The 15270-nt window shown below is 35.2% G+C and overlaps 2 protein-coding genes across 2 annotated transcripts in view; one reads left to right on the top strand and one right to left on the bottom strand.

The window, feature by feature from the left end:
• LOC122089361 (leucine-rich repeat protein 1-like) overlaps positions 1-4636 on the top strand; it is a 7120-nt gene extending 2484 nt beyond the window's left edge. The window contains exons 4-6 of the mRNA XM_042659020.1: positions 119-190; positions 767-838; positions 4317-4636. Of these exons, the coding sequence (XP_042514954.1) occupies positions 119-190; positions 767-838; positions 4317-4389 (217 nt within the window). The 3' untranslated portion in view covers positions 4390-4636. The remainder of the gene's footprint in view (positions 1-118; positions 191-766; positions 839-4316) is intronic.
• A 4466-nt stretch (positions 4637-9102) lies between these two features.
• LOC122088567 (zinc finger protein CONSTANS-LIKE 9-like) lies at positions 9103-9861 on the bottom strand. Its single transcript, XM_042657873.1, has 2 exons — positions 9759-9861; positions 9103-9399 (listed from the first exon to the last, which is right to left on the bottom strand). Exons 1-2 carry the CDS (start codon positions 9854-9856, stop codon positions 9270-9272), a joined length of 228 nt encoding a protein of 75 aa, XP_042513807.1. The 5' UTR covers positions 9857-9861; the 3' UTR covers positions 9103-9269.
• Positions 9862-15270: the final 5409 nt, after the last annotated feature.

The raw sequence follows: 15270 nt of genomic DNA, 5'->3' as shown, positions 1-15270 counted from the left end.
TCTCTCTCTCTCTCTCTCTCTCTCTCTCTCTCTCTCTCCTGCCTGCAAGCTCTTGTTATTTTAAACTGTTCCTTCTTGATCTCCAGTCACTGATCCACTGAGTTTCTCTTACGTGCAGGCGGCTTAATGACAATCATTTAACTGGGAAAATACCAAGGGATCTAGCTACCGTTTCCAGCCTCAAAGTTGTGTAAGTGCAAGGGTTCTTGCTTTGTTCCAATCTCATTGGCAAAATTGCTAACTTAGGGTCTGTATGGTAACGTTCTGGAAAATCATTTCTGGTAGTTTTTCCTTTCTTTGGAACAGAAGTGAAACAATATCTGTATGTGACGGCCCGTCCTTTTTTTTTTTTTTTGGAATGAACTGGGCTAGAGAAACAGTTTTTACCTCCATTCGAGAAACACTAAAAACTTGTGCCAAAGAAATGAGAAAACAATTCTCCAAATTTGCACGACTTTCATAGATGATGAAAAAAAGCAAAGGGGTGCCACCTCCACCACCACCACTGCACCACCACCTCCATTTTACCACCTCCATTTTACGTAATTTCGAAAAAACAGAAGAGAAAACTGGTTCTGTTAATATGGCATTCCATACATGTTCCTGTTTTAAACAGTTTTTTTCCTTGTTTACCATACAGCATTTGTTGGTACAGAATTGCCTCAAAAATCCATAAAGAGAAAAAATTGTTTGACTTGGAACTAGTTTATTGAAACAGAAACGTTGCCTTACAATCTCACTGACAAACTTGTGTTTACCCTTTCAGAGATGTCTCAAACAACAATCTTTGTGGGACAATTCCAACCACTGGGCCATTTGAGCACATTCCCCTGAGCAAGTAGGTTTCCAGTTTCATTATATCCATTGCCATCTTACTGTGTTCCCATAGATGACAAACTGTGTTTACTACTTCCGTCGAACTTATTGAACTCTTTGTATTATTAGTAGTTGAATTACTATTTGTTTTTAAACAAGCATAATTTTATTTTCCATGTTTCCTTCTTGTTTTCTATGTTGCAATATATTATTCATATCTTTCATGTTTCCTTCTGGTTTCTTGTATTGAAATGTATATTGATCGGAAATGATAGAACTTGCATTAGAAAAGAAAAAGGGACTTTTATGCATGAGGTCTGGAATAATGTTTGATTTCTTACATTAGATTCTGAATTTTTTTGATAAATTTGTTAGATTTTGCAACCTTCTGTTCTAAGGTGAAGGATTGCAGTTTAAACATTGAAACCTTAAAAAACATACTACACCAATGTTTCTGAAATCTGTTCTCTAGGGTCCTCAATATGTGTTTGGGCTTTAAAAGCTAGTACTATAGGTGGATATGTTTAAGCTGTGTACATTATAACCCTCTCTAGACCCCGCTGTGGCGAGTGCCTCTTGCACTGGGCCCTTTCTTTTTTAACTATAGGTGGAGATGTTAGCTAAGTTGAGCTTTCCCCTGCAATGTTAATTTCTCAATGCATAATTTCATAGTCATCGTGGGTTGTCATATGTGTTCTAGTGTCATACTACGGCCTATTTTTGTTTCTATTGGTTATATTGTGATGAACATTCATTGATTTAATTGCGTAGAATGAGTTGACTAGGAGTCTTATTATATGTTGCTTTTCTGAAAACCACCATGTCCACAGGTTAACTTGAAAATTTTTATGTGCACTAAAATGTAAGATTCTATCATGAGAAATTTACATGAATGAAGCGAACACATGTGGCATGCTGTAGAGAAGAATGCCCAGCAGGGCCCTCCAACGTCAAATGTGTAGAAAGAATTTTAAATCGGTAAGTCACTTTCTGATGGAGGTATGGCATCACTTCCTGGCCTATTCGGGGAAATTTGTGAGGATCCACATTAACAGTGTTGAGTATTTTCAATGAGCAAGTGATATCAGCAAAGCAAGTATGTGAAAACATTATGGTTGGGACAGCACGTTGGCTAACGAGAGAGAGAGACTTCTACCAAATGTGGACTTTCTAGCAAGTAATAAGACTAAAAGCTCCTTCAGAGAGAGAGAGAGACTTCTACCAAATGTGGACTTTCTAACAAGTAATAAGACTAAAAGCTCCCTAAACCTAAAATAACCTACTAGTGGAACCAACATAATCTTATCCATTAGTATTGCTATGTACCCTTCTAAATCCCAACTTTTGGACTTATAAAAGAGGCCTCTTGCGACAGAGAAAAAAAAAAAAAAAAAAGAACTCAAAAATAACATGCCCCCAGGCCCATAGAACCCAACCATGGGTTAAAATAAAGTATTTTAAGTTTCCTCCAGCCAATAACTTACTTTGGAGGTGGTTTTAACTGATTAGGATACTATAAAATAAAGAAGAAAACAATTTGAAGCAAGGCTGGATTCATGGGTGCCGTCTGACAACATTTTTGTTCTACGGGAGGGATTCTGAGCTAGAAGGTTTTTTTTTTTTTTTGTTTTTTTGTTTTTTGTGATTCTGTTCTGGGAGAGTGATTACGCAAGGTAGAATGGCGTTTGATGGCATGGAAAGATTTAGAGAATGTTAGAAGGATCTCTTTATTGTCTTCATTGACATAGAGAAAGCTTATTATGAGTCCCTTGAGAGTTAATTCGGCAGGTGTTACAGAAGAAAAGTGTTCCAATTAAATATATAGATATATAGTTAAAGATATGTTTGACTATGTAGAATTGTGTGTGGGGAACAATGTAGTGGATTCCCAATTAGTGGCTTACATCAAGAATCAGCTGTAAGCTTGTGTTTATTTGTGCTAATTATAGATTGAGCTGACTAGAGACATTCAAGATTAGATCTCTTGGTGTATGCTTTTTGTTGCTGATATTGTTTGGGTGGATGAAACAAAAGCAAAGATAAATGCAAAGTTGGAATTATGGAAATCAACCTTGGACTCAAAAGATTTTAAGATAAGTAGAACAAAAACAGAGTATGTGGTGTGTAACTTTAGTAAGAATAGGATTGAAAGTGGGGTGGTGAAAATTGATGATAGGTAGATACAACAGAGTGCAAGTTATAGAGGATAATGTTGCACAAAGAATTATATTAGTGCGGAAGAAGTGGATGGGTGTATCTCGACTTGTGTGTTGTGTGATCTATGTATTTCCTTAGAATTCAAAGGAAAATTTTATATGTTCATTGTACGACGCATTTGGAAAAACAACATTTAGACAAATTCAAGGTAGCTGAATTGAGGATGTTGAGATGGACGATTTGTAAAACTAGAAAAGATTAAGTGATGAATGAACAAATTGTAGCTAATTTAGGAGTAGCTCCGATACATGATAAGTTGCGAGAAAGTCGTTTGAGGTGCCATGGACATCTGCAAACGGAGACCTTAAGTGCTTCAGTATGGAGAGGTGATTTGATTCAGTTCGAAAGAGTTAAAAGAGCCAAGGGTAAGCCTAAAATGACTCCAGGAGAAGTAGGCAAAGGCATGCATAGTTTAGGAAAAGTAACAAGTATGGCTTTGAATATGGAGCTGATTGGAGGAAAATGATCCATGTAGCCGACCCTATTAATTTGGGATAAGGCTAAGTTGAGTTGTAGACTAGTGAGATGAACTTGTGTCTACTTGTACAATTATTTGTTAGTCTCCAGTTTTTCCTTTTAAAGGGAAGGGTCCAAGCGCCCAGTTTGATTAGTGTTATGTTTCCCTCGCTTTCTTTTCAAGCTTATCACAAGAGTTCTATGTTTATTGTGGCTTTTCCCATAGTAGAGAGAGAATATAAATTTAGTTGTTTCAAAATTTTACTCCATTTAATTAAATTGATTTATTAGTATGTGGTTGGTGGTTGCTTAAAGCCCATAAACATGTATATCATGCTAACATGTGCTATCTAGTTTTATTCTTTCAGTTCCTTTAACGAATGGATGTACTTTACATAAATAGACAAGGTTATAGCCTCTTAAACATATGAATTTCCTTGCAAACTAGTAGCAGTTCTATACAGAGATGGACCTTGTGAAAAGCCCCAAGGGATTCAAATATGCCAGTGCTTTTATGCTGTTTCCATCCCTGGATCAGGCTGGTTCCTGGGGTCAGGAATTGGCTTACCGTTTGCACTTGCTTTGATGTACAACACAGGATCTGGGATAAGGAGAACAATGATGTTTTACTCTTCGGTCTAAATTTAACATTTATTTTACTTGATATTTGACCTGTGTCTGTTAAGGGTGGATTTTGTTCATCCTTTATGGAATTTTTAACCAGGAATATTCTGTTGGTAGGATTTTGGAGGTGTGGTCATTTATTCTTATTGTTCACTTTCAATCTATTAATTTCACGTTTACTATGTTTTTTCTTCATGATGTAGCTTTGAGAACAACCCGCGGCTGGAAGGTCCAGAGTTACAAGGACTAGCAACTTACGACACGAATTGCTCATGAAAGATGGGTGACATAGTAACTAATGACTGTACCTTGTGTCAAATTGGTTTCCACTGTACTAAAATATGGACGGGATATTCATTCCTTATGATATATATGGGTTTGGTGGGTTTGGTGGTATATGTAGTATCTCATAACAATGTATAAATCCTTGTTCACTCCAAATCAACTGACTTGCATTTGTAATTGTAGTCACTTTGCCTTCTAGATTATAATGTCACCTACTTTTCTATGTTATGCTATGAAATTTAGTTGCAATATGTGGCGCTCAGATATTTACATTACAACATGACAAAAGCTAATGTTGCCCTGTAGTTTGCCTGTTTCAGTTTGTACTTCCATAGCATTAGTTGTGTGGCTGGATTATTAGATCCTTCTGATTGAGAAACAGAGTTTCATTTCTAGAAAACTGCTATGGAAGTGTGGAAGCCCTGCCCTGTCTAAGAAGAAAGGGTGCTTCGTAGTTGTCATGGCACCTAGGCGACCAAAGGCGGTGGAGGGTACAAAAACAAGGCGCCTCGATGCCTAGGCATTGCCTTTACAACTATGGACTTTGCTTCATGTTGTCACGTTGGGCATTGTACTAAAAAGACCACACACTGCTAGGAGGCAGCCTACGATGTCTCCGATACGCAAACCTGATCACCTGATGGTCGATTGATTTGTCACAGGAAGTGTTATTCCTCACCTATCCTCTACTAATATGGGTTTGGATGTTCAGGTGGGAGGTTTAAAGGCAAGTTGTCAGGTAAGCAAAATTAATAGATATACATGGGAGTCAAGTTACTCTCCATAGATCATTAAATATATGGGGATTGTCCGGAGATAAATTGATCCTTATTTCACGTACACCTAATTCCGACTGGGTAAAGAGGAGAAAAAAGAGAAGCAAAAATGATGGAAGAGAGATAAAATTAAAAATGAAAACTCGAAGAAAAGAACAAATGAAAAGAGGAAAGAAGAGGAAAAAGACACAACCTAACAAGTCGAGAGAGTGTCCGTTAAATAGGACATCCAATATCCAATGGTTGAAGACATCTATGTTAACATGGAAAATACACAGGGATTTTTTTTTTTTTTTTTTTTTTTTTCTGGTGAGTAAGAAGGGGAAGTAGGTAACAACCAAGATGCTCAAACTTGAGACTTCTTGGTGAGCATGGGCTTTTTGGGCAACACAGCTTACCAATTGCCGAGGCAATTATTGAGAATTTATACCATTTGGGTCAAGAATCAAAATTTTATCACCGACGAGTATTGGCATCTTGGAATGGGCATTGGGAAACAAGGAGAGGGGTATTTTTGATTCTTAATATAAGGTGGAGAGAAGGAGAAGGATTTGACTGCTCTCCAATTAGCATATCGCCCAATTAGGCGAAGCCTCCTCACAGGGTGGTGGAAAAGTCTCATATCATTTTGATATACTTTTTTTTTTTATAAGGTTATCATTTTGATATATAAATGAACCTTCCATAAACAAATATTAGAAAAATTTTCCAACCGCTCAACATGGTCCGAAGATGAATGGGGCCTTAATTTTTTTTTTAAGGTCATCATCCACAGATCATGGATGCACGCTTGCCTTCTTAACAAGCATATTTCTGAGTTCTGACCTCAGACAGGGAAACATGGGCATGAATCAGGTGGGAATATCTATCTATCTCTATATATATATATAATATATATATACTAAAAAAAAAAAGGGGTAAAGAATATCCATAGAATTAATCTCCCGAATTTGATATTCATCATGCTTTGTTAAAACTTTACCTAAAAAAATATATTCATATTCATGTAATAAACATTCTTTGGGCTGTCTAGTTAGAAGGGGGAACCCATGCTTCCCATTGTCATTCTGCCATGTGGACAAGTGATGTGGCTATTTGACTGTCATATGGAAAGAACATAGTTCATATTAGCCACACGTCAAATTTCAAAGTTTAACCATCCTGTGTATATGCATGCCTCTAATTAGTATTCCAACTACTACTTCGCACTCTCCTTTAGTCTTGATTTTTTTAAGCTTTATATGATCACTTGGAAAATTTTATAAAAAAATGATATGTGAGTAGGGTGACCTTGAGGTTTACATGTCCACAAATTGGCCGAAATTGAGGTACCAAGTGGCAAATATTTGAGCAATGCAGGAATTTCATCCTAGGTGGGACATGCAAGAACCAAAGCTCAATAAATAAATGATTAATTTGCCAAAATACAGATTCCAGCATATACATGAGATTTGCCAATGCTAGTAGGATATGAAATCTGGCAATGACAAACACTTCACAATAAGAGGTCATGAGTTCAACTATCCTTGGGGCTTTACCCATTCACCCATAAGAACAATAAACTTAGCTTTATTTCAACTTAATGGGACTTTACCTATCACGCCCACATCCTCTGCCCCACCCCCCCCCTCCAAAAAAAAAAAAAAAGCCTAACCTCTCTCCTTTATGGGGGCTTAAATTTTTTTTTTTTTAATTGGAGAAACATTTCGATCCCCACTCCCATGATATAATTTCTGTCCCCACCCTCATGATGTAACCCTATCATTGGACTTGGACAGGTGAGTTTCATCATTAATTCTAGTCCCCGATTGTACAAATCAAGAACTCCCTTCCCCATACCATTCCAATGGTTTGATGCCGTGGGAAACTCGCTTCTTTTTAATTTATCACTCTTTGTGGTGCTTGTGAAACTCTTAAAAAATTCCATTGATGGTCTTTCCGCAACATATCTATGATAAAGTTTTCTGTCCCCACTCCCATGATGTAACCCTATATAATTGGACTTAGGCAGGTGGGTTTCATCATTAACTCTCCTCCCCAATTGTACGAATCATGACACCCTTTCTTGGACCAATCCAAAGGTTATATGTTGTGGGAAACTTGCTCCTTAATTCATCATTCTTCGTAGTACTTGTGGAACTCTTAAAAAATTCCAGTGATAGACTTTTCACAACATATCTATGAGATTTGCCGATAAAAAAAAAAAAGAGACTAGGTGTGTATGGCAAGTTAGATCGGACATAAATTTTGCCAAGAGGTAGAACCCAAGCTCTCCTATTGTGTCGAGTTTTATGTCTAGTGACAAAACAAAACATTGAAAAGTTAGGAGAGATCTAGTAGTTGTTGGAGTATTAGCAAGTGTGTTGAAGATATTCGGGATGATATGACTTAAATGAGACTTGAGAGGGTAAATATTTTTTATTTTTTTTGTTGTAAGAGAGGGTAAATAATTGAATATGTTAGAGATTTGAAACATGATGTATCCAGAGCATTTCCCGAAATTCAATGCTTAAATTTGCCTTGATTTTACTGATTTTTTTTTTCTTTTTTTTTGGCCAAAATAATCTTTTGCGGAGCAAAATTAGAAGTGTTTGTTAAGGAGATTCTTTCCCAAACGGCTGTGTGGTAAATCTTTTTGCCAAAAAAATGCTCTGTTGAAACTTTTTTTGAGTAGATAAATATTCTATGTAGACAAACAAAAACACTACATCCATCAACCAAACAGCAAAGACATCAAACCCTGCAAACCAAGGAGTGATTTGAGATTAGTCCGGATTTGTCAATAAAAGATTGTGAAAAAAATCTGAAAATTAATGCCATTACAAGAAAAATCGAAGTGAAGTGAACTTTTTTTTAATTTGGTAAAAGAGAAGTGAAAATTTTCAAACCTATAAAGAAAACATTTGTAATCATTATCCATAATGATTGTATAAAGTATATATTACTTAAATTTCTTACCATATTTAGTTATAGGTTTAGCAATAATACTTTTTAGATGTAATTTTTATTTTACATTTCAAATCCAAAGGATTTAGATGCAAAGTAAAGAGAAATTAAATAATTCTCATTATATGCTTATATTTTTTTAAATCTTCAATTGTTAAAATGTAGGGTTGTCTTTCCTATCACTATGCCACGTGAAGTATAATGCTTCATTATTTTCCACATGGTGATACATGGGTTAATCCATGCGATAGAGGACCAGGCAAGCAATTACAATAATTGTACGCATCCAAAGCATTAGCAATGCACCTTTGTATCATCGTACAATATTTCACATGGTTCCTCCTGGTTGAGGCTACCTTGCTACCGTAGTTGGTTGAAATTATGAGGTTTCCAATTGTGCGGATCACTTTACAACAATCGTATAATAACCCTAAAACAGTTAAACCCATGTTATTACATGTTTTCTAATTTTAGTCTAGATATTTAATCTCAGATTGTGTAATTTTTCTAAAATCGTAGTTGGGTATATTATATTAAAGTTTTAAGGGGGTCCTGTCTAGTAACTTAAAAGGGTTGAGGATTGCTATCTAGTTGCATGGCCATTTTACCAACGAGGGGACCAACCAAGGGGACACACAAGCATCCAACTAGGAGACTAGGGTGGTCTTTTGCCAATCGTATGTATGGGCATGGGGGGCATGCACAGGTGCGTTTTTCAACTTAAAATTTAAGGATTTATGCCCAAGAGGGGGACAGGGATGAGATGTTTTCCCGGTCCTAGAAAGGGTAAAACATGTATTCATGCCTCAGAAAGAAGAACTGACAACCATAGGACAAGTTGAAGAGAGGCAGGAAAGTAAGTAACATCCAGTGCCGTGAGCAGAAGGCGTCACAATCCACCGGTTTTTCCTGGAGAAGCATTCCAAAATTCCACCTGAAATCTCATTATTTGAGCTTCAGAATCAAAAACTCTACTCCTACATCAGCCATTCCTTTCCCCCTTGATGCTTTTTTCCCATTTTTTAAAATGACTTTACAGATGACAAACCCTGCACTGCCGTGAAACAAGGGTTCAATTTGGAATTTTCCAAAGTCGATCTTAAACCAGCCTTTTTTCTTTCCTTGTAAGTATAGTTTAAAACTTTACTCTCAGTAGCTTCTGGTTTGGCACAATGGGTCATAGTCATAAGCATCGCCTGCCTTAACAAACCGGCCCTTCACACACTTTCTTACATCAGCACTGGCCTTGCGAGAGGCGTACCTGATTTTCTTCTCAAACCTGTTTGGCAGTAGAAGGAAATAAATAAACTCTTTCATCACATGGAAATCCAGAGAGGAAATCTATTGAAATTAATGGCCACATGCATATGAATGTCATAAAAGCCTGCCAATTATGTAAGTTCATTTCACAAGAGGGATGCAAGCAGCATGGACAAACCCACAAAATTAAAGGGGGGAAAAAGAAAAGAAAACTTTATTTTAAATTTTGGAACATAAGCATACACTAGAGACTTTAACCTTTAAAAGACTACCCCTTTAATGTCAACTTAATTGTTTCGGTGAAGAAAGGAAAATGGACGGAACAAAGCGCTGAAAGTGTAATGTATGTTAATGAAAATATTTTGCAGAAACATTTACCTCCTATTATTCCTCTTGGCCTTGTAACGCATGACAGCACTGTCCCTGCTAGCTGATGGATAGGAATTATCTGGACAGGGAGGAAACCACGGAAACATTTTTGCAATTAATTTTCGCTTGAGATAAAACCAAATTGTGATTAATGGGAAAAAATCGATAATGGACCAAAACCAAATATAAATCTTTAATATGAAAGCCTAATCTAGGTGGGTTGCTGCGCTGTCTCCCCTGAGGATTAGTCGAGATGTGCGTAAGCTGACCCGGACACCTTGGTTAACAAAAAAAAATAATATATATATGTATGGGTATAGGGGGCATGCCCAGATGCATTTTCCAACTTAAAATTGGAGGATTAATCTAGGTGGGTTGTTGTGCTGTCTCCTTGAGGATTAACCGAGGTGCATGTAAGCTTTAATACGAAAGCCTAATCTAGCTCCATGTGTGCACACACACGTGAAAACCAATCATTATTTCACATGTGTACTTTAAAAAGTGTGTAAAACAATAATAACACTGGACAATGATATAATGATAAGTCATTTTCAAATAATTTTGAAGAAATATCTAAATGACACATTCATGTACTTATTCTTTTTTTTTTATTTATGGAAATAAATAACACCTTTATTGGGGTATATAGAACGAAAATAATGCAAAACAATGGTAACTCCTGAAAATGAAATGATGGCAAGTCATTTTCAAATAATTTTGAAGGAAGTGTCTAAACAACACCTATATATAAGGAAAAGGCCATGAAAGCCACTTGAATTCAATGACATCAAGAAAGCTAACAAATGTAGACCGTCGGATTAGGTAGATTACATCAATACCGTAGGATACTTGTTGTCTTACGTAATCTACCTAGCCCCGATGTTGTATAATCATTCTTCTTCTCCCTCACTATCTCTAGAGATTTCTCATCCCTCACAGCCGTTGCTGCTGTCATCGCTATTGTCACCGTCGCTGTCGCTGCCGCTGCCATTATCGCTACCGCCCTCATGTCCAAGAAGAAGAACAGAAGAAAAAGACGGTTCACGAAAGAAGCCGGAGAGAGAGAGATTTAGAAAAATTAATTAATTATGATAATAGGATTTTGAGAACTAGAGATTTGTGAAGTTCAACGGAAAAAAAGATCAAAATTTTGTTTTCGAAAATGTACCAATCTACTATTTATACCGACAACAAATAGTTCGCAAAATTAACGTCGGCTTCGTCTACAAATTCCCCAGATGTTCAGCCACGGAAACCTCGGCGGAACCTTGAAATCATCCTTTATCCACACCAAAACAGCAACTAAGAGCCGATCGGAACCTCGCAAACTCGGTGCTCAATCGTTGCGATGTGAGCAGAAGGGCGGGGAAAAGCTAGTCAGGGTGAGCAACGGAAACGGTTCCTTGGATATCTGCAGAGTTCTTAACGGAATGTGGCAAACCAGTGGTGGTTCGGGTAGAATCGACCGTGACGATGCTGTCGATGCCATGCTTCGTTATGCCGCTGCCGCTGCCACTAGAACAATTGCAGAGGGGAGAACGCGGGCATGGCAATGTTCCGGCTTGGCTAAGAGGGCGGAAATAGTATTAGGGGAGAGATAAGGTGTAATAGCTGTGGATTAGAGCTTTGAACATTTTCTTCTAATTTAATGATTCTCTCAAATCCTATGGTTAAAATCTCGCTAACACACCTGATATGAAGGTGTCCAACTAGTTTTCCTATCCCTTTTATTTATTTATATATTTATATATTTATATATATATAAATAAATGACACCTATATTGGTGCATGAAGAACTTGATATATTAAAATTTGTTCTTTCACATGTGCACTTGAGGAAAATGCAAAGGCATGATGACACTTTTATTGGTGTATTTAGAACTTGACATATTAAAACATATTATTTCCCATTTGTACTTGGAATATGTACAAAATAATGATAACTCTTGAAAATGATACAATAGCGAGTCACTTTTAAAAAAATTTCAAATAATTTTTAAATGACACATCTATTGATATATTTAGAACTTGACATCTTCATTTAGTTGTCCATTATATTATTCCTCAAAGCATTTAATATATTTTTTTTTCATGAGGAAAATATATCATTTCACATAGGAAGTAGGAACTGCATTAAATGACTTTCAAATTTAAAAAAAAAAACCCCTTTCCTCTTCACTTTATTAAATAACACATTAATAAATTTTGGAAATTAAAAATGGGCAAAAATAAGGATATGGAACTATTGTCACTTTAGGGGTTCCCAATAAGAAAATCCCAATTATGAAAATCCACTTTTACTATTAATTAAAAGAGGCAATCAAAAGTATACATGTTCTAAATACACCTACAGAGGTGTCATTCAAAATAATAATAATAAACGAGGAAAAAAGAGAGGAGAGAAATTGTGAGAGGGAAGTACGCACTGACAACGTGTACTTCCTTTGCCCCCACCCCGCACACATATATGGGCGAGAGAACCATGTCCACTTGGGGGGTAGTGTTGTCTTTTCACGCCACACTATGTCTGAGCATAGATACATGCAAGTGTGTAGCGTTATTTCTTTTTATAAATATATATATATATATATCATACTACTACATAAAAGTACGTAATCCCTGTCTTTGGTATACTTTTTCAAAATGATCAAAAAACCATTTACGTCTGTCAAAAAAAATTCTCAAATGACCAAAAAACACCCGAAAAAAATCCCCAAATGACCAAAATCCCCTCAAAATTGAATATAAAACAAATATCATAATAAACTCTCTATAATTCTTTATCTCTCTCTCTCTCTCTAAACGTGGAGAAGAAAGAAGGAGAGTGGAGTATCAAAAATGCATATAATTACAAACCCTAAACCCACGCATCATCTCACCCCTAAAAATGGAAGATAAATCAAATAATAATAATAAACTCTATAATTCTCTCTCTCCCTCTCTATAATGGTTTATTATTATTAACTTCTTTTTTTGTTGGTATATCTCTCTCCATAATTGTTCATTCCATCTCCATTCACCATAATTCTCTCTACTTCTCTCTCCACTCTTCCCCTAAGCATATAAGAGAAATGAGAGAGTAATAATTAATTATAATTATTAATTAATTAAATATTAAAAATGATTAAAAAATGCATATAATATTCCTCTCTCTCTCTCTGTATCAACGGGGAGGAGAAAGGGGAAGAGTGGAGTATTAAAAAAGCATATAATTATAATTTTAACTATTAAAAAGTTATATAACTATAAACCAAACAAATACACTATTATTCCTCAGTAAATCTCTCTCTCTCTCTCTCTCTCTCTCTCTCTCATCGTCTTTGAAAAAAAAGTGAAGCACAATAAGGGGAGATTCTCCATAGAGATAATAAATAATTATGGTGACATTAAAAAGATAAGTATGGAGAGAGATATACAAAAAAAAATAAAATGGCTCCTAAAATCTTTCCTTCCATTCCTTACAAAATCTAAACATGGAGGAAGGGGTATATTCTCTCTATAATTCTCTTTCTCTCTCACCACTCTAAACGTCGAGGAGAGAGGGGTGGAGTAATCATTAATTATAATTATTACATATTAAAGGGATAAAAAAAAACCACAAAATTATAGTATGGAGAATTATGGAGAGATTTATTGCGCTATTATAATTATAAACCAAATAAATGCACTATTATTCCTCCTTAAATCTCTCTCTCTCTCTCTCTCACTCATCATTTTTGGAAAAAACATTGAGCACAATGGGGGGAGATTCTTCAGAGAATTATGGAGAATACGGAGGGAATAAATAATTATGGAGATATTAAAAAGGTAAATATGTTGAGGGATATACCAAAAACAAAAAAACAAAAAAAGCTCATAAAATCTCTCAATCCATCCCTTACAAAATCTAAATGTAGAGGAATGGGTATATTTTCCCTGTAATTCTCTTTCTCTCACTCATCTCTCTGAACGTGGAGGAGAAAGGGGTGGAGTAACCATTAATTAAAATTATTACGTATTAAAGGGATAAAAAAATAGCCACAAAATTATAGTCACATAATTATGGATAGATTTATTGCATAAAAACGGTATCTTTCAATTAACTTTCATCAACTTTACAAATTTTTATGCAATAGAATCATTTCTTATATATACCACAGAGAGGACAAAAAATCAACTATAATATCCCACGATTTCTCAATTTTCTGTCTCTTACAACAATAATTCATAATATTTCAAATTCCTATTTTTTTTTCTATTATAGTAGTACAAAAGTTTTCAACTTTAGCTTCTTTTTCTCTCGGATCACTAGCACTGCATTTCTCAATTTCAAATACTCCACATCCACAAGGTAGTATAATTCATTTAATTTACAATATAGAGCTCAGGTGGAGAAGTTATTGCACTATATTATGAAAAAATCTCCAGAGGATGCGAAAAGCAAGTATGTTTTCACGTACACCACTTTGACTTAATCAGTCTCTATGGTTTGTAATATTATGGTTTATTAGTATTATTGTTATAGGCTATGAGATAATTATTTGTGAAATTGATGTCATTCTCAAGACCTCCGTAGAGGAAGATGAGACATGTTTTTTATGTTTCATGTTCCCATCTCATTTCTATTATGAGAATTGCACTATTTAGTCAGTGAATTTTCTCTCCTGTATTCATAATAATTAGGTTTAGTTTTCTTTTTAGAAAATACAAACTTTGAAAAATCAGCTCATCAAGATTTTCAGAACTTACTTCAAATGGATTGACCCAATAATCTTGTCTTAAGAAAATATTTAATGAGGAGACTACCACCACGTGCATTTGCATGTGTATTTTTACTAGTTATTATTATTAAAAAGTATGTAATCCCTGTCTTTGGTATACTTTTTCAAAAAGACAACAAAATTATTGACATCTACCAAAATTTTTTTTCAAATGACCAAAAAACACAAAAATAAATTCCAAATGACCAAAAAACTCCTCAAAATAAAAGATGAAAAATAATAATAAGCATTTCTCTTTCTATAACGTGGAGGAAAAAGAGGGAAGTAATTCTTGCTATTATTACTCCTTAAATTTCTCTCTCTCTCTCTCTCTCTCTCTCTCTCTCTCCCATATAAATATAATTATTTAATAAAAAAAATAACAGACTATTAAAAAGTACGTACTTCCTATCTTTGATATACATTTTAAAAAAGACTAAAAAAACCATTGACATCTACAAAAAAAAAAATTTCAAATGACCAAAAAACACAAAAATAAATTCCAAATGACAAAAAAACTCCTCAAACTGGAAGATGACAAAAAATAATAAACATTTCTCTTTCTATAATGTGGAGGAGAAAGGGGGAAGTAATTCTTGCTATTGTTACTCCTTAAATCTCTCTCTCTCTCCATATAAATATAATTATTTAATAAAAAAAATAACAAAAGAGGGATATAAAAAAACGTGGAGCACAAATGGGGGGAGAGAAGAGAATTAAATCTATGGATATGTTAGGGAATGATTGTCTCTAATGCAAGTTATATGTGCACTAGAGCCATA

This window comes from Macadamia integrifolia, chromosome 9 (genome assembly GCF_013358625.1).
Source record: "Macadamia integrifolia cultivar HAES 741 chromosome 9, SCU_Mint_v3, whole genome shotgun sequence".
Classification (NCBI taxonomy): Eukaryota; Viridiplantae; Streptophyta; class Magnoliopsida; order Proteales; family Proteaceae; genus Macadamia; species Macadamia integrifolia.
Note: the sequence above shows the minus strand (reverse complement) of the source record. Positions and strands in the feature narration are given on the sequence as shown.